The sequence below is a fragment of the Rutilus rutilus genome (genome assembly GCF_951802725.1).
Source record: "Rutilus rutilus genome assembly, chromosome: 9".
Classification (NCBI taxonomy): Eukaryota; Metazoa; Chordata; class Actinopteri; order Cypriniformes; family Leuciscidae; genus Rutilus; species Rutilus rutilus.
The window spans coordinates 41,891,682-41,913,633 of record NC_140223.1 but is presented as its reverse complement, the minus strand read 5'-3'; the positions used below and the strand labels follow the sequence as shown (position 1 = coordinate 41,913,633).

The window sequence follows — 21,952 nt, the reverse complement described above, 5'->3', positions numbered from 1 at the left end:
GAAGGCGACAAAGGGCCTTTGACCACTCTTCACCAGTAAAAACATGATTAAGATCTGATTCCCAATTCTGCTTTATTTTAGACATGGTTGAAAAATCTGAGAGTGCAGTAAATGAAAAAATTGTTTTGTAAATATTGGAGACAGCACCTTTAGAGACTTTTACTTCCACAACCTGATCAATCTCTTGTTTCAGAGGTGCATGAGGAAAGCGAGAGAATTTATTTCTTATGAATTCACGAGTCTGAAGATATCTAAAGAAGTGAGTTTTCGGAAGATTAAATTTGTCTGATAGATATGAAAAAGGTACAAAAGTATTATCATGGAAGAGATCATTAATATTTACAATGCCCCTTCTAAACCATAATGCGAAGGCTCCATTGCTCATGTTAGTTAATACATTAACTTAAGTTCACTAATGAACATTATTGTAAAGTGTTACCAGTTTAGTAAACGACAGCATTTTCATTTCTGGGTCAACCATCCCCTCTTATTTCTCAAGCACCGGTCATAGACACGGACACTGGGTTTAGATGTTTTATTGACTGTGGAACTTCATGACTGCGCCGGTTTATTAGGAAATGCGATTCTCTGGAAGACAGTGAGAACTGCTCCTTCACAGCCGTCTGACGTGTGCTGATCTAGCTCATGAGTTCATGAATCCGTCATCATGTCGGCCCCCTCTCCACCGGTGGCGTCACTCAGGCTCAGCTCCTCCAACATCTCGGCCAGAGAGATCCTGGGAGCGCCGTCATCCTCCGTGTCGCTTTCCACAGGGATCTTTGAAGCATCTGTACAGGGAACATGACTGATGTGAGTACAGTGCGAGTACAGTGAGAACATGAACATGAGATGTACGGTCAGGGCTTCATCACCTCTGAAGATGTTGACGTTCTTCCTCAGGATCTCATCCTCCTCCAGGTCCTCCAGGAATTCATTGTATTGTCTATGAGAAACAATCATCATCAGACGGGCAACAAAAGATGATTTGGAGAGAATAATGATTGATTTTCATTGCAAAACAAAAGTTTTTGTAATAGCTCAGATGTATTTCTATACACTTGATCATTTCAACACCACAGGAAAAACTAATTTGCTACTGAACAAACTCCTTTATTCTACTGAATTATATCAAAGGTTTAATTTAAATATTACTAAAGAATATTATTCAATACTTTAAAGGGGTGGTTGATTATGATTTCACTTTTCTAGCTTTAGTTAGTGTGTAATGTTGCTGTTTGATCATAAACAACATCTGCAAATGTACGACGCTCAAAGTTCACAGCAAAGAGAGATATTTGCTTTTAAAGAAATCGCTTTTTAAGGACTACAACACACGGCTGGTAGAGACTACAGTGACCTTTTTCACGTGTTAGTGACATCACTAACCCTAAAATTTACATAAACCCCGCCCCCGGGAACACGATTTATAGATTATCATGACAGAATATGCTAATCAATGACTAGAAGATACACATCAGCAACATAAATTCACCAACTAACCATTCAGAAATGTTGTCTACATGTCACTTCTTGAGTCTCTCCATCTTTGTTGGAACATAAAAGGCTAAGTTCTTGAAATTTTCAGTGTGTGTCTGTGTGAGGTAATCGAAGCTGCTAAGAATGAGCTCTTGAAGCTCCGCCCCCTGTGCCGGGAGCAGCAGCTCATTTGCATTTAAAGGAACGGACACAAAAACGGTGTGTTTTTGCTCACCCTCAAAAAGTGACAATTTTAACATGCTGTATAAATTATCTGTGGGGTATTTTGAGCTAAAACTTCACACACACACACACACACACACACACACTCATCAGAGGCTTATTTTACATATTTTGTCAGTATCTTAAAGTTCCTGAAGTTATCAAGACAACAAGTGATTTTCTCCATTTCTTGTCAATACTGCAGATTAACTTTTAGGCAGTAAGGTGTCATTTGGTAATATAAGTTAATGCATCATCTATCATGAACTAACAGTGAGCGCTCTTAGCCTGATGGTGCGTGTGTTCCTGTAAATGTGTTAACCCGTGTGGTGTGTCTGACCTCTCGTCGTCGGTGTCTGCGGCGTCTCTCTCGCGCTCCAGCTCCCTCAGCTTCCACACGCGGTTCCTCGCTCTCCTCATGCGGTCGTAGCTCTTCTTTATCAGCACCTGAACACCGGCACACACGGTCATGTTCTCCTGCCGCTCAAACAGCACAGCTCAAACACACGAGTTCATGTAGATCTTCAATGCAACGCAACTCACTCTGGGTAAAAGCATGATGAAGTGACTGAAAACGTACGTTATGTTCAGATTTCAAGTGTGAGGTTTTTTGAATATTTTACGGCACATAGTGGAGGTTTGACTTCTGCTCACCAGGGCGGCATTCATTTGATCAGAAATACAGTAAATCAGCCGTTTTCTACGTGAATATACAGTGAATAATTTATTCCTGTGATCCCGACACTGTAGCGCATCCCATCCAATAACTCTCAATAATCTTAGTGCTTTGTTACTATTGATATGAAACAAAGTCTCAGATTTCATATTACGTCCATTTTCTTACGAAATTCAAAAACATAAATAGCGTTTTGTCGCTGTGGCGTGAGATCGCTCTGGCTCAGCTCTAGAGAAGCACATGATCTTCTCTTCCACCTTAATAACACCAGTTACAGCGCGAGATAAACATGAATGAGCTTCTGAAAGTGTGTTAAAGATAGAGTACAACTTATCGAAGTCCGTATCATGTGACATGGAGTCGCTCAATCACTGTTTCAACCGTGGAAAGACGTCAGTAAAACAGCTTGTAAACAATGTCATGTAACGTCACATTTAGAAAAACCATATCCAGTGGCCATAAACTCGTCAGTCAGTGAGAAATATTAACTCTAGAGGAGCATTTTGCTAAATATATGCACCATATTACATATTCATTATAATATTCTTCAATATTTAATGCCTGTTTGAATAAATCTGGCAGGTTTTTATGACAGCCACCATTTAAATGTTTATATTTCATATAACTTTATTATTATAAAAATAAATAAAAGTGTAATTTAAGTGTTTGTATACAAATCAGCTCATTTGTACCTTCAGTATTACAGTAGGCTAATGAAGCCTATAGGCCACACCTGAGTCCCATAGTTTACAGCATTAGTGAAGAGATTTGTTTTCCTTGAGAAAATGTGCCATGTGTTGAACCTGATATCCAAAATAATCAATATTGAATCGAATCGAATTGCAAGCTTGTGAATCGAAATCGAATCGAATTGTGAAATTTGTGTCAATACCCAGCCCTACTGCTTATTATCAGGGATGAAAACGGCTGAGCTGCTTCATATGTTTGTGGGAACGTCATTCATTAAATTTTTCGGGATTCTTTTACGAACAAAACGTTCAATAGAACAGCGATTATTTGAAATAGAATCTTTTGTTCTAACATTATAAATGTCTTTACTGTCACTTTTGATACATTTAATGCATCCTTGATGAATAAAAGTGTTAATTTCTTTCTTTTCACATTCTGAGTTGTGATGAAGAGTTGTGATGAAGAGTTGTGATGAAGAGATGTGATGAAGGGTTGTGATGAAGAGTTGTGATGAAGAGTTGTGATGAAGAGTTGTGATGAAGAGATGTGATGAAGAGATGTGATGAAGAGTTGTGATGAAGAGTTGTGATGAAGAGTTGTGATGAAGAGTTGTGATGAAGAGTTGTGATGAAGAGTTGTGATGAAGAGATGTGATGAAGAGATGTGATGAAGAGATGTGATGAAGAGTTGTGATGAAGAGATGTGATGAAGAGATGTGATGAAGAGATGTGATGAAGAGTTGTGATGAAGAGATGTGATGAAGAGATGTGATGAAGAGTTGTGATGAAGAGATGTGATGAAGAGATGTGATGAAGAGTTGTGATGAAGAGATGTGATGAAGAGTTGTGATGAAGAGTTGTGAAGACTGTCTTACCACATCAGGAACATGGTGAGGGTTCATTTTGTTGAGGAACTCATCGTTGATATTGGCATTGGCAAAATCAAAGCTGAGATATAAAAACAAAAGCGTGTTACGATCAACGCACTGGATGATGTGTGTGTGAAATCAGTGCAGTGTGTAGACGGACCCCATGACCAGGTCTCCGATGTTCAGCAGGTGACCCAGGAAAGTCCTGCAGTGATACTGCTGACCCGAGTCCATCTCTGACGTCTTCTGGACCCAGACCTCAGCCAGCGTGTGCTGCAAACACACACACACACACACACACACACACACACATCATTGCATCTTCATGCATTTTTGATTGTATTTACAAACCCAAGTCTCTAAATCTTAGTCGTTATTATATGTGAAATACTTTGTTCACTTCAGTAGAATCGCCGAACCGATAGCAGAACCTTGTTAACAGAGGTGTGTGTGGGAGATCTCACCTTATTGGAGGTGAGGCCAGCGCCAGCCCCTAGCCTCTGGTCTCTGATGATGTCGATGTCCATGACGAGGAACTCCTCGAGCTGACGAGGGCTGCACAGGCTGTTGAACGGGTGACGCCAGTACGTGCTCCCGTCCACCTCGGCCACTGAAAACCACACGTTACACACTAATAAACACAGCGTGTGTGACTCCATCCTCAACAGAACTGGCCATCATGCTTGACATATTTCTGTCACGATCTTATATCCATTAACATGCTAAAACTATGCTAATGCATGTGGTGGCGATTAGATCTGCTACACACGCTGCTGCCGCAGAGACTCTCCACACACGTAATGTTTCTTATACTGGACAAACTGTATCTCTCAAACTGTATCTACAACCGTTTAGAGTCGGGAATATTTATCTGAAAGAGTCTCTTCTGCTCACCAGGGCTGCATTTATTTGATCAAAAATACAGTAAAACAGTGAAATATTATTCTAATGTAAATCATCTGTTTTCTACGTGAATATACAGTAAAGTGTAATGTATTCCTGTGATCAAAGCTGATGTCCAGCATCATTACTCCAGTCTTCAGTGTCACATGATCCTTCACAAATCACTCTAATATGATGATTTTAAGAAACATCATATTAATGCATATTTGCTAAATAAAACTTAACTTTTCAAAAGAAGAAAACCTTATTGACCCCAAACTTTTGACCGATACTGCACAGATGCATTTCTGCTGCACAAATATGGATACGTTCATATTTTTAACATAAATACTATAATGGGTCGAACAGAATCAAAATGTTGCCATCTAAAGTATAACTTATTTACTTTACAGATTTATCAAGTTCACAAAAAAAAATCCCATATAACTCATTTTCAAATTATTTTTCTCCAAATGAGTAAAGATGATGTAAAATAAATAATTTCATTTCTGCAATTTTTAGGAAGGCGATTTATTATCTCATAAAAAAATTAAAAAATAAATAGTGTGATCCACACAATCTGCTTTATATCGGCCATTCTGTTTTCTAAGATATTGGCAATCAGCTATCAAAAAAAAAAAAAAAGTATATATCAATATCAGTCGACCGCTAGTCTTGTCAATGGAACGAGTGTATTTTCTAACTCTAAGCACTGCTTATGTGCTCTTTACTGGTGAAGTCATGAACAGGGAAGACTGGAGTGACACGCAATACGATCAACAGCTGATTCATTTACTGTACGACGAGCAGTTTAATGAGACAAATGTTATAATATTGGCAACTATAATAAATATGTATTTGTAAAATACAACAACACTGTTATTAGTAGCATCTGTCGTTTCAGAGCCCTGCTGGGTCAGCACACTACACGAGGAGTGCTGGTGAGGTGAACGGGGCTGTATCCAGGCAGGAACTCACCCTGCAGGGTGTTGGGGTCCATCAGGTGTATGGAGCTGGAGACCCGGATACACACACACACCTGACCCATGTTACCCAGACTCTGGGCGAGCCGTGGAGACAGACACACCACACTGTCCTGCAACACACACCAAACACACTCTAGTTATGCACAACATGTGAAGTCAACGTGTGTGTGTGTGTGTGTGTGTGTGTGTGTGTGTGTAGAGCTGGACCTACAGGACAGAATAAGGCTCTAATGGCTATACTACGGCTGTGAAACGATTAATCACAAAATAAAAGTTTTTTTGCATAATGTGTGTGTACTGTGTTAGTGTATATTTAATTTGTATACATAAATACACACACATGCATGTATATATTTAAATATATACGGTCAATATATATATATTTTACACATACATTTAAATTTTTTATATATATATATCTGTGTGTGTAAAATATATAAATTGTTCTTTAATATATACATGCATGTGTGTGTATTTATATGTGACAAAATAATTCTACACAGTACACACACATATATTATGCAAACGAACTGTTTGGATGTGACTGATCGTCCACAGCCCTGGATTACACTGCGCTACATTAAAGACTTCATGTTTACGAGAGATGTGCACTCATATTAATTATGAATGAGAGAAAGAAACTGCACAATATGGTGGAATAAGTCTAAATAAAACAGCCAATCGCTGATTGATAAAGCCATCACCATGTTCACTGGCCAGAGGACAGACTTTCCTTGAAAGCGACTTCGGCTTCACACATACAGTCTCTTCAAACAACACATCCTTCCAGGTTTGGTCGAAATGGTTCAAAGGTTATAGTGTTTCAGGACTCAATCTGCTAGGCAAGCTCAGCTCGTTCAACTGAGAACAGCCTCATTCAGCACCTCTGACCCAAACTACTGCAAGAACCACGTAAACCCAGTGCCTCCGCATGTGTGGAGCGAAGAACACCTCTTTCTCAACGTTACTCTGATAACTGGGAGTGTGTTCATTCACAGGCAGTCCTGTCACAGTGACAGAGAGCTTTAGTTACTATATAGTCTGTGTGTTAAACATATGTCCTCCTCCTTCACACAGTAAACAACATCCCCACTCTGACGTTAAACCCCGGTCCTGATCCCGGGATTGCGTTCACACAGAAGGCTCTCCGACATTTATTCAGGAATTAAGGTCCAGTTTGAGTGCATCTTAAAATGACTGGATGCACATTTTCCTAAAATAAGCAGACAGAGATTCTTAAATACCGATATGAACTGTAAGTGACCCATGAACTTCCCCAAAATGATAGAGGGTGTATAAAAACTGGCAAAGTATAAAAATAAAGTGCAATATGTTTGTGTAGACGTCAGTGTGATTTCCAGAATCCGACGGTTGTGTCCGTGACTCCGGTGTGAACCCCACCTTGCACACGGGAACGATCTCCACGGAGAAGGTGCTCTTGTAGTTGTAGGTGTTGGAGTGAACATCATGAGAGATCAAGCGCTGAGACGCCTTCGCCCTGCAGAAACAACATTCACCGTCAGATCTCAACAAGAACCTCACAATAAGGGTTTGATGCAAGCCATCAGCTCTCTCTCAACTCCCATAATGCTTCACTTCTATCCTGACACACTGAATCTTAGATTTTGCCGAGTCAACCACTCATTTGGAATTTAAATCATTGTGCATTTAAAGGATTAGTTCACTTCATCATTTACTCTCCCCCACGTCATCCAAGATGTCCATGTCTTTCTTTCTTCAGTTGAAAAGAAATGAAGGTTTTTGAGGAAAACACTCCAGGATGTTCCTCCATATAGTGTCTTCAATGGGGTCCAACGGGTCGAAGGTCCAGATGTGAGTTTCAGTGCAGCTTCAAAGTCTCGATGCTGGTCTTGCACAAGCTGTGATACGCCACACATTACGTAATCAGGTTGAAAGGTCGCGTGTTTTGGTTAAAACATGTAGGGTGAAAAACTCCATCTCATTTTCTCCTCCAACTTCAAAATCGCCCGCCACCGTTGTTTTACCTTTTATTTGTCTCAGTCTTTGCTCGTTCGCTTTGTAAACACTGGGTCTGTTCTTACGCCTACGTCACGCTTGACCTTTCAGCCTGATTGCGTAATGTGTGGCGCATCACAGCTTGTGCAAGACCAGCATTAGTGGATAAAAGTATATAAATGTGTATTTTGTTATAAAATGGCTTGTCTAGATAAGACTCTTATTCCTCGGCTGGATCGTGTCGAGACTTTGCAGTAGGGCTGAACGATTTAGGGAAATAATCTAATTGCGATTTCGTTTTACCAATATTGCGACTGCGATTTAATATGCGATAATTTTTTAAGCTCTTTATCTTTTCTATTATTCAACAAAAACAAGCAATAAATCATTGTAAAATAGGGATGGGAATCTTTAGGCACCTCCTGAGCCGATCACATTCTTTTCTTATTAATTAATTAATTAATTAATTAATTAAATTAATTAATCTTATTAATTAAACTTAAAATATTTAATTACATATGTAATTATAAGTAGGCCTACTTTTAAAAATAATAACACATTAAAAAACTAAATTAACAATTACATGAACTAATATAGCTTCAAAACAAAACAAAGAGGGAGAAAAAAACATTACAAGCAATAAACAAAGAGTGCTTTCAGTATTTTAGAGTCAGCTGTCTGAACGTGTTCATCTCTTCTGAAATGATAAGATTATGATATAACTGACTGTCACATTTATTCCGTGTCATAAAAGCATTTTGAGATGCGAGCACATTTAACCATGTGGACGGAGTCGCTCACAGCCGCATGCTCAAGCGCTCTTCACTTCAACGTTTCCCAACTTTATGAAAGATCATTTTTTGGAAAGTTCGAGTGGTGTCGTGTGTGTGTGTGTGTGTGTGTGAGACAGGAATTAGAAGCAAGCAGAATACAGTTGTTATTAAAGCACACGTAGCGTCATCACTTATCTGTGTTTAAAACTAAGCTCTTAGAAATTATCTTAATCGATACAGAATCGTTGGAGAGAATCTATAACAGAATATCACAAATTAAACAAACTGTTATTTCCTGTAGCCAGGCCTATATGCAACACAGACTGGTTTACTCTCGCGTGTCACGTGACCAGGGTGTAATCGCATCTTTGCGGTAAAAAAAATAAAAATAAAATGAATTATATCGGGATATTATCACAAATGCAATTAATCGTTCAGCCCTACTTTGAGGCTGCACTGAAACTCACATCTGGACCTTCGACCCGTTGGACCCCATTGAAGACACTATATGGAGTGTTTTCCTCAAAAACCTTAAATTCTTTTCCACTGAAGAAAGACAGACATGAACATCTTGGATGACGTGGAGGAGAGTGAATGATCAGGACATTTTAATTCTGAAGTGAACTGATCCTTTAAACCACTAAAGTGACATGAAAGTGTGTCTATCGTGTTTAGACTCTAATGCTTAGGAAACAGAAAACAGCGCAGGTGCACAAACAACATCAGCCCTGATATTGAGTGAGTGAATGTGCTGTGGTGTGTGTGTGTGTGTGTGTGTGTCAGACCTGCAGGGAACGGTGCACTGAAGGAAATCCACCATCTTCTGGCCGTGCTGCTTGGAGCCGTAGTAGAAGTCGATGCCCTCTGAAACATGAAGAAGAGATGAACACACAGACCCAGTCACTCGCAGCACTGAGCATGATGGGAAACGCACCGTGAATCTCCTTGATGCGCACGGTGTTCTGGTGCAGCTTGTGCTTCAGGATCAGCTGCTCCAGGTAGTAGAACGTCTTCTTGTGGACCGTCTGAAGGGAACATTACAGGTTAAACTATTTAATCCAGAATCCCTGCTACCAATTTTAATACTAGCGATGGACATTTTTCTAAAATAATGTATTTGAATATTCAGGCTCTTAAAAATCTAATATTTGTTTATTTAAATGACGTTTAACAAGAAACGTTATTTTTTTAAGTTTAAGTTATTACATTTTTTTGTCACCTTTTCTGCACAAGCTCACGGTTAGGCAATACACACAACAAGCTTACGATATATCTTAAGGTTTTCTTTTAGTTGGACAATGTGTGTAAACAAAAAATATAAAGAACAAAAGCATTTAAGCTAAAAAAAAACGCGACTAAAGCAGATTCAGCCAGTTATCGTACACTCGAGTCATGATTATCGGGTTTGTATTGTTTCACGTTCATGTTGAGAAACACAGTAATATCCACACGCTGGAGTGAGAACGCTGCGCTGACAGACGCTGCAGAGACTCAAAGATAGCGGCGTTTCTAACAGCACTTTGTGTTTTCTGTTGTTAAAGGAACACTCCACCGTTTTTTGAAATAGGGCTTATTCACCTTCTTTCCTACATTTAGATAGGTGGGCAAATGCATTTTTGTCTCAGTGCATGCATTGTTTTAGTTTGACAGGGTCGGCGCTAGCTTAGCTTAGCATAATGAATGGAATCCTATGTTGCCAGCTAGCATGTCCTGAGTAAAAGTGATATAATTTTTAAAAAAAAAAACACCTAATTACTTCTTGTGGCCTGGGTATTCACAACGAGTACAAATAGCGATGCAGATTAACACTAGGCGATTTCCTAGGCAGATATTGACATATATTAGGGACTATATTAGGGGGAAGCACAGGCGAAGCACTGCTACTTGTTTGTGATATCTCTGCGCCCAAGTAGCAGTGCTTCGCCTGTGCTTCCCCCTAATATAGTCCCAAGTCAATATCTGCATAGGAAATCGCCTAGTGTTAATCTGCATTGCTATTTGTACTTGTTGTGAATACGCAGGCCACAAGTAGTAATTAGGTGGGTTTTTTTATTTTTTATATCACTTTTACTCAGGACATGCTAGCTGGCAACATAGGTTTCCATTCATTATGCTAAGCTAAGATAGTGCCGACCCTGTCAAACTAAAACAATGCATGCACTTAGACAAAAATGCGTTTGCCCACCTATCTAAATGTAGGAAAGAAGGTGAATAAGCCCTATTTCAAAAAATGGTGGAGTGTTCCTTTAAACCGGGGCCGGTTTCACAAAGATAGACTTTGACTATGGCTTAAATATAGTAGATAGTCAGACTTCAGATAGACATCTAAATCAGACCGTAGCACAAAGCACTTAAGACTCTGACTATCTTAAGTAGGACTACACTGCAATGCATTCTGGGTAAAATAAGACACTTTTCAAAACAAAAAACATGGCGGATCAAGTAAGCACATTGAACCGCTCAGTGCAGTGTACCCCAGCGGAAAACATGTGTTTGTTGGAGGAGTATAACAGTTACAAGGACATTTTACTTGGGAAATTTAGCGGAGAATGTAGTAACAAGAAGAAATGTTTAAATTATGAGCCATTTTCCCTTTTCTTTTGGCTGTTTGTAATGGAACTGATTATTACTGCTGGTTGCCAAGGTAACATAGAGTCTTAGACCTGAGTTAGCCTGGGGGTAAGGTGTCTAATTGTTTTGGTCTAAATTAAGTCAGTCTTTATTTTTGTGAAACAGTCTAACTTGCATTAGACTAGTCTATGAGCAAATTTTAGACTTGTCTAACACTATAGGCCGGCCTAAAATAGCTTTGTGAAACCGGTCCCAGTCTCCCTCAACGAAACTTAAAGGAAGCATATGTCTCAAAATCATTCTGCTATCAGAAGTGATCATCTCTTAATATCATTATTTATAAGATCAGTCATCTAATAATTCCAAACTTCGGGAGGCGGAGTTAAACACGCTCCACAGCGCCACCCAGTGCATTTACTTATAACTGTGAGTTAGTGCTGGGATTTATCATGGACCCACTGCGTTTACGGCCAGCAAAGCGTCACAGTAAAATTCAAAGAGTAGTTTATTTTTCACAAAATAATTCCAATTTGAATATTCAAATATTCGTGCACAGCCCTATTTAACACCACAGCGAACCCTAGTTAGGCTAGTACTGCTTTAAGTGTAGTTCATATCTCAGTCACGCCTGTTTCTGCTTATTTGCAGTCACAGGACAGTGTGTTTATGTCACATTTAGAAAGAATGATCACTTCCACCTTTAGCACTCTCTCCAGTGACGGTCCAGATACAGGGATATCTTCAGTCAGAGAAACAGAGGAACTCCCGGAGCTTATGACATATGCGGAGCTAAATATGGATATCAGACGAGACGTACTGACAGATCAAATAGAAACATGATTGCGATAGCCTATATGATGTGTCTGATGTCTTCAAGCTGTCGTATTTACCAGGTTTACTACGGTAATGGATATTTCAAAGACTCGCTGCGGTCTGAAAGTGAGTTTTGAGCTAAAAGGATTGTAAAAGTCTTTAATGCTGATGTCAGCTGGTATATGAACTCATCCGGGCCGACAGTGGAAACACGGCATATGACAGAGAGTTTGGACAGTTGGTGGATCATCTCCTGATATTAAAAGCTAGAGTCATCCTGGAACGGCCTAGTCTGCAATACTAACAACCCGGTCCCGTCGGTTGGAGAGTCGACGTAAAGCTCACGCACCTTCTGCCTGACTTGCACCACTGCTTTCCAGAAGTCCTTGGCCTCGACTCGGTGGCAGTCGTCGCACATCTGATGCAGGATGACGAACTCCACCACGAACACCTGCTGCAGGATGGCCCCGTTCAGCACCTGCGGGACACGCTCTCACTGAAACACAGATCTGACGGGGATATCACCTCAGACTCACACACACACACACACCGTACCTCTTTCTGGATGGTCAGCTTCAGCTTGATTCGTTTAGAGTGGGGTTCTGTCCACAAGAAGCCAGCGTCAATGAGCCTCACCTGGATGGGGATGAAGCACAACGTGAACTCGGGCATCAGCTGCAGCGGCTCCTGACGGGACGAACGTGCAAGTCACCAACCTTAGTCATGGAGGCCTTCAGTTTCTTCAGGCACAGAGCCAGCAGCTCCCGGGACTCCAGAGCGCACTGCATCCAGGTGCCCGGAGGCTGCAGGTACCTGACCGCACAAGACAACACTACTTACACACACACATACTGTCTGTATACACACACACACGGCCTAAAACTAACTTTTTGCTACACCTGACCATAAATATTTATTATTAAATTCACAATTCTCTATTTCAATGTTCTATCCCACAGCTGAAACCTCTAGCCTAACTAATATACATTTAAAACATTATTAAAGACTAGCAAACAGTCAGTAATGAAATAAGAACAAATAATCAAATTACAAGCAAAAGCACAAATAAATACAATATAACAAAGATACAAATGAAATAAGCAGTGCTCTTCAGGAAGGTCTTCAAGTACCGAAATGTAAGAAAGTAAGCAAGTGTAAAATAACACTGCCTAGTCCTCACTGTACTAGTTAAACATCCTTATTAAAGTTTGAAAATAAAGTTATTCAGTCATCAGCAGACTGCAGTCCTCAGTTGATTAACATTAAACACAGAGAGTAGCAGGAATATGAGGATGCTGTCACTTTAAGAGTGAATACACTGATACACACGTGTTTACGTTCACTTAAGACATAATCTGCTGTTTACTGGGATACTCACTAATTTTTGACAATTTTATGTGAATTTGTCCGGTCAAGTGCAAGACGACGTGAAAGAGCTCAGTTTAGCATCCGCACGCAAGTATGTATTTAGTATATACATATTTACATGTATATATATTTCTGATGATTTATTTATTTATTTAAGTGTGTGTGTAACATTTCGTCTTAACACGTTTAAAAGGACTATGTGTGATTTCAGGTTTTTTCCAGTTGTCTGCTTTTAATGATCTAAAGGAATAGTTCACCCACGAATGAAAATTCTGCCATCATTTACACCTAATGTCATCCCAAACTGTGGCATTTATCCAATATATAAATATATATATACACACACACTACCGTTCAAAATATTGGGGGAAATATTTTTTTTATGTTTTTAAAAGAAGTATCTTCTGCTCACCAAGGCTGCATTTATTTGATTAAAAATACAAACAAAAACAGTAATATTGTGAAATATTATTATACAGTAAATCATCTGTTTTCTATGTGAATATACAGTAAAGTGTAATTTATTCCTGTGATCAAAGCTGGATTTCCAGCATCATTACTCCAGTCTTCAGTGTCACATGATCCTTCAGAAATCACTCTAATATGATGATTTGATGCTCAGGAAACATTTCTGATTATTATCAGTGTTGAAAACTGTTTTTTACATTTTTATTTCATGATGCTACGATGAATAGAAAGTTCAAAAGAACAGCATTATCTGAAATCTAAAGCTTTTGTAACATTAAACACTACCGTTCAAAAGTTTGGGGTCAATTTTATTTTATTTTTTGGGGGAAAGAAATAAAATAAATCAATACTTGTCTTCATCAAGGATGAGTTAAACTGATCAAAAGTTACAGTAAAGACATTTATAATGTTAGAAAATATTCTTTTTTAAATTAATGCTGTTCTTTTGTACTTTCTATTCATCAAATAATTTTGGAAAAAAAATTGTACACAACTGTGTTCAACACTGATAATAATAATGAATGTTTCTTGATCATCAACTCATCATATGAACATTCAGCTTTGATCACAGGAATAAATTACACTTTAAAATATAATAAAATAGAAAACAGTCATTTTAAATTGTCATAATATTTCACAATATTACTGTTTCTGTTTTATTGTTTTTTATCAAATAAATGCAGCCTTGGTGAGCAGAAGAGACTTCTTTTAAAAACATTTAAAAAATCTTACTGACCCCAAACTTTTGAACGGTAGTGTATATATGTGTGTGTGTCTCAGCTGTGAAGGTGAAGACTGGTGTACCGTTCACACTGCCTGCAGAAGTGGACTGACACCTGTTTGGGAATGCCTTCGGAGATGTCCACTTGAGTCCTCAGGCAGGACACACACATGTTGGCAGGGTTTGGAGGAATGGGAACACCACATGTACAGCAGAGACTGCAGAGAAGACACAGATTATACACACTTCTCTAACAGGCTTGACGGTCGACATTCAGTTTAAGGAGCGTCTCTAAAGTTACATACATGTGTATAACGTTTCTCAAGGGGAAAAACAGTGTTATAAGGTGTCGCTATATAAACACTGTTATGAGTTATCACTGTTATCACAGCACTATAGTCATGAGATGTGAAGAAGGACACGTGTAATACTCACATATTGCCGTGGCTGCTCGATGGCGGGGCCTGCATGTACTCCATGACTACAATAACAGTGAAATCACTTTAATAGACCAAACTCTGTTCGGCTCTGCTGTCATTCATAAAGCTTAAAATATAGATGACAATATGATCTCCCCTATTGCGTCTGAGTCCGTCACTGTGCCGTGGTACTGCCACAGTGCTGTTTAGAAGAGTGACTCTCAGTATAAACCGCTAACTTACACACACACACTAAATCAATACTCACTGTGTTGGAGAATCAGCGTTAACCAACTCAATAAATTATATCAATATTTCCTCGCGAACATCACATGAACATACACATGTGTCTGCGACTGCTGATGACGTCACCACGCGTGGCCACTCAGAATGACAGGACCCAGAAAAGCTGCCCGTCAGAGGCCTGAATGTAAATGCGAGTAACAACAATGTGGAACATTTCATTAGAAGGAAAACAAATGCAACTCGATGAAATGAACACATAGAGCTCACATCAAACCCCAGTAAAGCAGAAACAAAAGTAATTATCGAGAAATGTAATTAAATCAAGCTTGGACCTTGGAGATAAAGGGATGCATTTATACAGAGAAAACAACAATAGGAGTTAATCTTTAGAGCGTCAGGATTCAGTAATGACAAGAGTTCTACCGGTAGGCTATTTAGGGTTGAATGGGGACCTAAAGCAAAATACAAAAGCATCCGAATGAATTGTTGTACTGTACATGTATAGATGTCACACGTCAATGGTACGATGAATAAAGACCAGTACTGCTGGCGAAGAGATACAGAATATGATGTTTAAGAAACAATGGTAAATTATAAAGAGAGAGGAGATAGATTTTATTTATTTTTATACAACAGTTCTTTCTGGTTTTCGAATCTGATTGGCTGAGAGCCTTTTCCAGGCGTGCGATGTTCCCCCAGTCTCAGCACTGGAACCGCTTCACCGTTAGTGTCACTCCGCATGCAACATTTCTCACAGAGAGGGCCATGGCGGACGAGCAAACCACCATCATTTTACGAATAGCCTACTGTTAATGTGTCACTGAATGTAATTTTAAGAGTTTTTAGTAGAGAATGTACTTATTTAGACCTCAACATGCGACTTATATATAAACAAAGCACATATTTGACAATTTGATTAGCCGCTTTCGCCGTCAGCGGGCGTTCAGTGCTCATGTACCCGCAGAGAACAGCTTCATCTCGGCCAGTCCTTCGGGAATTAGCCGCTGGCTCTTATGAAGATAGTGGTTAAACATGAGATATAATTCATTTGGGGTATATCAAACGGGCAATCTTTGGTCTTATTGATCTATTAGGCCTACATTTTCCAGAGCAAATCAATTAAGTTTCATAACTTTACATTTAAAGGGGTGATGAACTGAGAAATCAAATTTTCCTTGAGCTTTTGACATATAAGAGGTCATCATATTATAAGAATATCCTGTAAGTTTCAGAACTGAAAACGTCCTTGTTAGTCCAATAAAAGCTTTTATTGACACCAGGCTCAGCAAACGACTCGTTTTTCAAACTAAAGTGGGGAACTATGACGTCAAAGAGGATAAAACACCGCCTCCACAAAAGAAGATCAACGCCTACTTCAACACGGCCTGTTTAGCCCCGCCCACCGAACATAGCCTACCTCGTGATGACATGACAAACGGAATCGAGCGACTGAGCAATAAACATCAAACATGCCGTTTACAAAATATTGTGCAGTGCCTGGTTGTGGAAAAAGACAGTCGCTGCATAAGCTTCCTCTGGATTCCAATAGGAATGCATGGCTAAACTTTATTTTTAATGACGTTCCAGCCGATGTGGGTAAAACATTGTCCGTTTGTTCGCTTCATTTCACTGAGGATTGTTTTGTAAACAAGACACAGGTCGAGACTGGATTTGCAGACCGATTAAGGTTAAAAAACGGTGCTGTGCCTTCTATATTGGATCCGACAGGAATGGTGCAACACACTTATGTAAGTAAAATTTTTATTTAAAAAATAAAAATAATCTGATAGGCTAGTATTGCATTGTTACAGATCGTTTGATATCTAATATGTATGTGTACGTGTCTAATCAGTCACAGAAGAGTCCAACTATGAAGGATGTAGCTTGTCAAACAGAATTTAATTTAACATCACAGGGCACACAGCTGGCTTTTGGAACCTTAGGACCTAAATTCAGAAGCAAAGGTTTGTGTTTATCTGTACACTTGTCACTCATGTGAGTAGCATCTCTGTCAACTCAACTTATTTTAAAAATTTTAAACACAAATCTGCCTATAAAGGTTTGTTTTTATACAAAAAAAACGTCTTTATTGGTGGCAATGGTCAGACATTTTAATGTATAATGTGGCATTGTACATTGTATTATTTAAAGTCGTGTTAATGGTTGATTGGTTGTATTTTTTCTGACATTTCACATATAGGCTTGTTTTTAGATGTTTTTAGTACATAACATATGTATAAATAATAAATATTTTTTAAATTCTTGTATTTATTTTTATAGGAACACAGACAGAGGTGTCATGCAAAAGTGAAGGTGCTCCATTCACAACTTCAACACCTTTGAAGGATTTTAGGCCAGCAAAAAAAGCTTGTCTAGAACTGGAGGAGGAGAAAAGTGTTTCTTTTGAAGTCTTTGATAGCCAGGACACAACATATGAGCCAGCTGAGTCTGTCACGACTGTCACAGAGTCATCACAACTTCTGTAAGTGGATTTTATCTTCTTTATTCTCGTTATAGCCTGTTTAAGAAATCACATAACTTTGTTGGAATGTAATTAGTTTTTTTCTTTCGTTTGAAGATGTACATCGATAGAGCAGGATACAAAATACATTGTATTTGAAAAGTGCCTCCTGCAACTTTTTGAAATCTGCCCAGTGTGCACGAGATGCTGTGACGTTCGGCCTCGAAGAAAAGGTTCTTTTGTTGCAATTGATCAATTGTGCCCACATTGTCAATACTTTAGAAAATGGCAAAGCCAACCTGTTGTTGGCAGCACACCTTTGGGCAACCTCCAATTATCTGCTGCCATATACTTCACTGGTGCATCCTTCTTTAAATTACAAAAGGTACTTGGAAAGGAAATACTGAAATTCGCTAATATAATTAATGGATTAAATACAAAAATGTTTTGTATATGACTTAGGTATTCAACGCAATGCATGTCAAGATGATTACACACAGAACTTTTCGAAAGCATGCCAGCATGTATCTGGAACCTGCAATAATCTATACGTGGAAGAAAGAACAAGAAGAAGTCTTGCGCCAGCTAAGCCAGGGGGACAAAGTGATAGCGGGTGGTGATATGAGAGCGGACTCACCAGGTAAAATAATAATTGTTAGCTGTGTAGATTAATTAAATTTGTATGTACTGTGATCAGTCTTTTTTTTTTTTTTTATCGTATCATTTATTATGACCATATATATTAGGCCACTCAGCAAAGTATGGTGCATATACCTTAATGGACCTTGCGAGCAACATCATATTGGACATACAGCTAGTGCAGGTGAGTACCAATACATCAATTAACTAATTTCAACTGCACTAACTACATATAACATTTGCTGCTTGTATGTACTTTACTTTGGTAATAGAGCAATGAGGTAGCAGGAAGTTACCATATGGAAAAGGAGGGATTAAAACGAAGCCTTGAACATCTAGAGGCACATGGTGTGAAGCTTGAATGCATTGTTACAGATAGACACCCACAGATCCAAACATTTTTGAGGGAAATAAACATACCACAGTTCTACGATGTCTGGCATCTGGAGAAAGGTACCTTTTCTCCTTTATTGTAAATGTTGATTTTACTTGTAATTCCCTTATGTTCAATGATGATGTGATTATTTCCAGAGTACACGTGATATTGTAAATACTAATTTATTCAGGCTTGTCTAAGAAGTTGGAAAAAATCAGCAAAGATAAGGACTGTGAAGTAGTGAAAAAGTGGCAGCATAGCATTAAAAATCACGTCTACTGGACTGCAGCTACTTCAAAAACACCTGTGGAGCGGGTGGCAAAATGGAAGTCCATGGTAAACCATATTCAAGACATTCACGTACATGACAACCCATCATACCCCCAGTGCGACCATGAAATCCGTGAATCGACTGATCGCAGCAAATGGTTCCAACCAGGTGACCACATTACATTTATTTGTTTCAAATTGACAAAATATATTGCTTATCGTTTGTAAATTTGTACATTTTTACTTTCATAAATATGTTGGTAAGTGTCCTTGTTACACCTGTTACATAGTAATCACAGTAAATGATGCATGATTACATGCAACTACCCTAATCCTACCATTACCCTATAGTAGGAACATGTAGTTAAGTTATATTACTCAGTAGTATTACACTGTGTAACACGGACACCTAAAATTAAAGTGTACCGGTAACCAATTTTTTTTTATACAATTGTAATTGTTTGTTATTTGGTTACAGGAACCAAAGCACTATGTACTGTAGAAAAGATTCTTACAAACAAGAGAATGATGAAAGATATCGAGAAACTCAGTCCTCACTATCAAACTTCGTCTTTGGAATCTTTTCACAGTGTCATTTTACGTTTTGCACCCAAAAATGTGGTTTATCCTTACCTTGGAATGTTGTGCAGGTGTGTTTTAAATTAATATGATTAAAACCTCTATAATGATGTCTTTAATAACTTTGTTGATGTATTTAGTTGTTTTTATTTCAGACTTTATTTGGCAGGTATGCATTTCAACGAGAACTCAAATCGTCCTCAGGCTAAAACATTGACTGGAAAGCCAATGTATAGGCTTTTGTTTCCCCAAGCCAAAAAAGGAATATACTCCATGAGGCCATTAAAATCACAGGCAACATACTGTAAGTTAAACACATTTATTGTTGTTCACAATAATAACGTAAATAAAAAATTCGAATCAATAAATAACATGCATAATATCTATTGTGCAATTCTTTTTTTCAAGGCTATGTCATCAATTTGATGACATTCCTTTTTGAAAAGGTAATCCCAGACCCTCTTCCCTACATGGAGGAGATACACAAACTAAATGTCCCTGAAACACTCTCTGCCCAGTATGACAGACCCTCCATGGAAGAGGCCATCGCAAGGCATGTATCACGGTTCAATCAAGGGGAGGTCTGAATCCTACGTAGCTGCCTCCAGCGTCTGGAAACTCTTGGCGTATGCGCAGGACAACACAAGACGGGATAACAACCCTGATCTTCCTGCCCAGATAGCCCCGGCACCAGCTCACAAAGGTCCTGTACGCTAAGTGCCTGTAGCGCCTAATGTGAAAGACATTGACAAAATGAGATAAATTGCTTTACCTGCTATTATTGTGAATTGATGACAAATGTTGTCATTACATCTATTCTATTGTATTGAATTTGAAGAAAAAAAAAACATAAAAACAATCAAACTGTTTTTGTTAAAATAGCGTTTTCACTGAAACATACTGTTGTTATGAAATTTACTTAAATTCTATTCTAATGTAATGACTGCTTTACAAAATAGTTATTGTATTACAAAGTGAATTATAAAGACTTTTTTGACATTACACAAATCTTACTGTTCTATTCCTCTGAGTCTCAAGGCGCCATAATCAGCTCTGTAAACATTAAGTGCGTTCTGCAGAGAATACACATTAAGGCACACTGGTTCAAAGCCTGGGTGATGGGTCATGCATGTAAGTATGTCTGGTACCTGGTTAATCCTTGTAACAATCTACAATACAAGAACACTTTAATTCTCTCTCTCTCTCTCTCTCTCTCTCTATATATATATAATTAAAAACATTCACATAAATATAAGTAAACATAAACATTGTGTGTCTTGTACTTACCTGAGGAATCTCCAAGCAGCATATATTTTCTCTTTCAGTTGGCATAACAGCACAGTTTGCACAGTTACACCTACAGATTATTGAAAAAAGACATGCATGTTTTACACCTCACTGACCATGTTGAACGAAAAACTAAGGTACAACATTCGACAAACTATGTTTTATTCATTAACACGAAACAGTAATTTAACCATTATTTATAATATATCAGTGGTAAGTACAAGTACATATACCTGATTTGTCACAACCATAACGTATTACGATTATTTATTATGCATAATTGTTTTTTCATTATTGGTACATTTTTAGCGCAATTTTCCACCGGACAAATTGCGATTGTTAACTCATGATTTCTGTTCTGTCTGTGCGCACCAATCTTGCACTTCTATCTACTCCTCAACCAGACCACCTAGAGACTTCGGGTTTTCGGCATTATGTTAAGGAAGGTCTAAAAATCCAGGAAAAGATTTACTATCTCTTAGTGTTGTGATCCCATGAGGTGAGAAAATTGCGCTAAAACACTCACTGAGTTTTTATTACTTGTTTAATTTTGACAAAAGACTTTCACTATCATATTCGCTTACACTATAATATCAAATTATAAAAACCTTAAAGATACATTAGAAGTAGCATAAACAACTTACCACGCTGTCACAGGCTGAAGTATTTGAGGTGTTGTTGGTTCATTGTCCTGCGATTCGGGATCAGACTCTGGGTCGAACATGTATGGGCGAATCATTCCGGTTGCCATTTTACAACGTTGGAAGTTTTCAAAACAATTTCCCCCACGTGCACTGACGAGTGAGTTGAAACTTATTATAATATGCAAAACTGTTATCCACTCACAGCAGTGGGCGTTTACTTCCAAGTCTTCAATGCGACACGCCCATAAAAACCGAGCGTTTTTGAGCTAGGCTCAAAACTAGGGTAGAAAATAGCCTATTACTTATTCATTTTGATGTTTTTGAATGTAAAAACCAAGCGACCGTCATAAGTTGACCTCAGACAACAATATAAAAATTTTTAAAAAGCCAGTTCATGACCCCTTTAACTGAAACCTGTAGGCTACTATTACTAAGTTAGCGCTGCTTTCGTACTTTTGACTGAACTGTTTGTTTGTGTTTATTTCATGTTGTACAAACCTCTTATACTTTTATAATGGCTAATATTGTTTATTTAAATAT

The 21,952-nt window shown here is 38.4% G+C and overlaps 3 protein-coding genes across 3 annotated transcripts; 1 reads left to right on the top strand and 2 right to left on the bottom strand.

Annotated features, from left to right (window-relative positions):
- Positions 1 to 521: 521 nt before the first annotated feature.
- Positions 522 to 15,320, bottom strand: nmd3 (NMD3 ribosome export adaptor). The gene is made up of 16 exons (XM_084418319.1): positions 15,179 to 15,320; positions 14,927 to 14,972; positions 14,575 to 14,709; positions 12,651 to 12,747; positions 12,490 to 12,570; positions 12,284 to 12,412; positions 9,485 to 9,575; positions 9,336 to 9,414; positions 7,202 to 7,298; positions 5,793 to 5,910; positions 4,397 to 4,542; positions 4,093 to 4,205; positions 3,939 to 4,011; positions 2,039 to 2,145; positions 873 to 943; positions 522 to 788 (listed from the first exon to the last, which is right to left on the bottom strand). Exons 2-16 carry the CDS (start codon positions 14,968 to 14,970, stop codon positions 652 to 654), a joined length of 1,518 nt encoding a protein of 505 aa, XP_084274445.1. The 5' UTR covers positions 14,971 to 14,972; positions 15,179 to 15,320; the 3' UTR covers positions 522 to 651.
- A 1,247-nt stretch (positions 15,321 to 16,567) lies between these two features.
- On the top strand, positions 16,568 to 20,068 carry LOC311296492 (uncharacterized protein; the record flags this gene model as incomplete). Its single annotated transcript, XM_084418318.1, has 11 exons — positions 16,568 to 16,904; positions 17,009 to 17,120; positions 17,437 to 17,638; positions 17,735 to 18,002; positions 18,080 to 18,257; positions 18,364 to 18,440; positions 18,529 to 18,709; positions 18,823 to 19,071; positions 19,381 to 19,552; positions 19,637 to 19,785; positions 19,890 to 20,068. The coding sequence occupies exons 1-11, from the start codon at positions 16,626 to 16,628 to the stop codon at positions 20,066 to 20,068; spliced, it is 2,046 nt and encodes a 681-aa protein (XP_084274444.1). The 5' UTR covers positions 16,568 to 16,625.
- On the bottom strand, positions 19,786 to 21,626 carry LOC311296494 (uncharacterized protein). Its single transcript, XM_084418320.1, has 3 exons — positions 21,413 to 21,626; positions 20,769 to 20,838; positions 19,786 to 20,211 (listed from the first exon to the last, which is right to left on the bottom strand). Exons 1-3 carry the CDS (start codon positions 21,517 to 21,519, stop codon positions 20,053 to 20,055), a joined length of 336 nt encoding a protein of 111 aa, XP_084274446.1. The 5' UTR covers positions 21,520 to 21,626; the 3' UTR covers positions 19,786 to 20,052.
- Between the last annotated feature and the right edge of the window lie 326 nt (positions 21,627 to 21,952).

Bases quoted from the DNA above. Each gene is read 5' to 3' on its own strand.
- nmd3 (XM_084418319.1), bottom strand. From the start codon at position 14,970: ATGGAGTACATGCAGGCCCCGCCATCGAGCAGCCACGGCAATAT. The intron at 4,543-5,792 runs GTGAGTTCCTGC...TGTGGTTTTCAG, and splicing joins GGACCCCAACACCCTGCAGG to TGGCCGAGGTGGACGGGAGC. The intron at 944-2,038 runs GTCAGACACACC...TGTTTCTCATAG, and splicing joins GCAGACACCGACGACGAGAG to ACAATACAATGAATTCCTGG.
- LOC311296494 (XM_084418320.1), bottom strand. From the start codon at position 21,519: ATGGCAACCGGAATGATTCGCCCATACATGTTCGACCCAGAGTCTGAT. The intron at 20,839-21,412 runs GTAAGTTGTTTA...AATAATCTGTAG, and splicing joins CTTCAGCCTGTGACAGCGTG to GTGTAACTGTGCAAACTGTG. The intron at 20,212-20,768 runs GTAAGTACAAGA...CTTTCACATTAG, and splicing joins GCTGCTTGGAGATTCCTCAG to GCGCTACAGGCACTTAGCGT.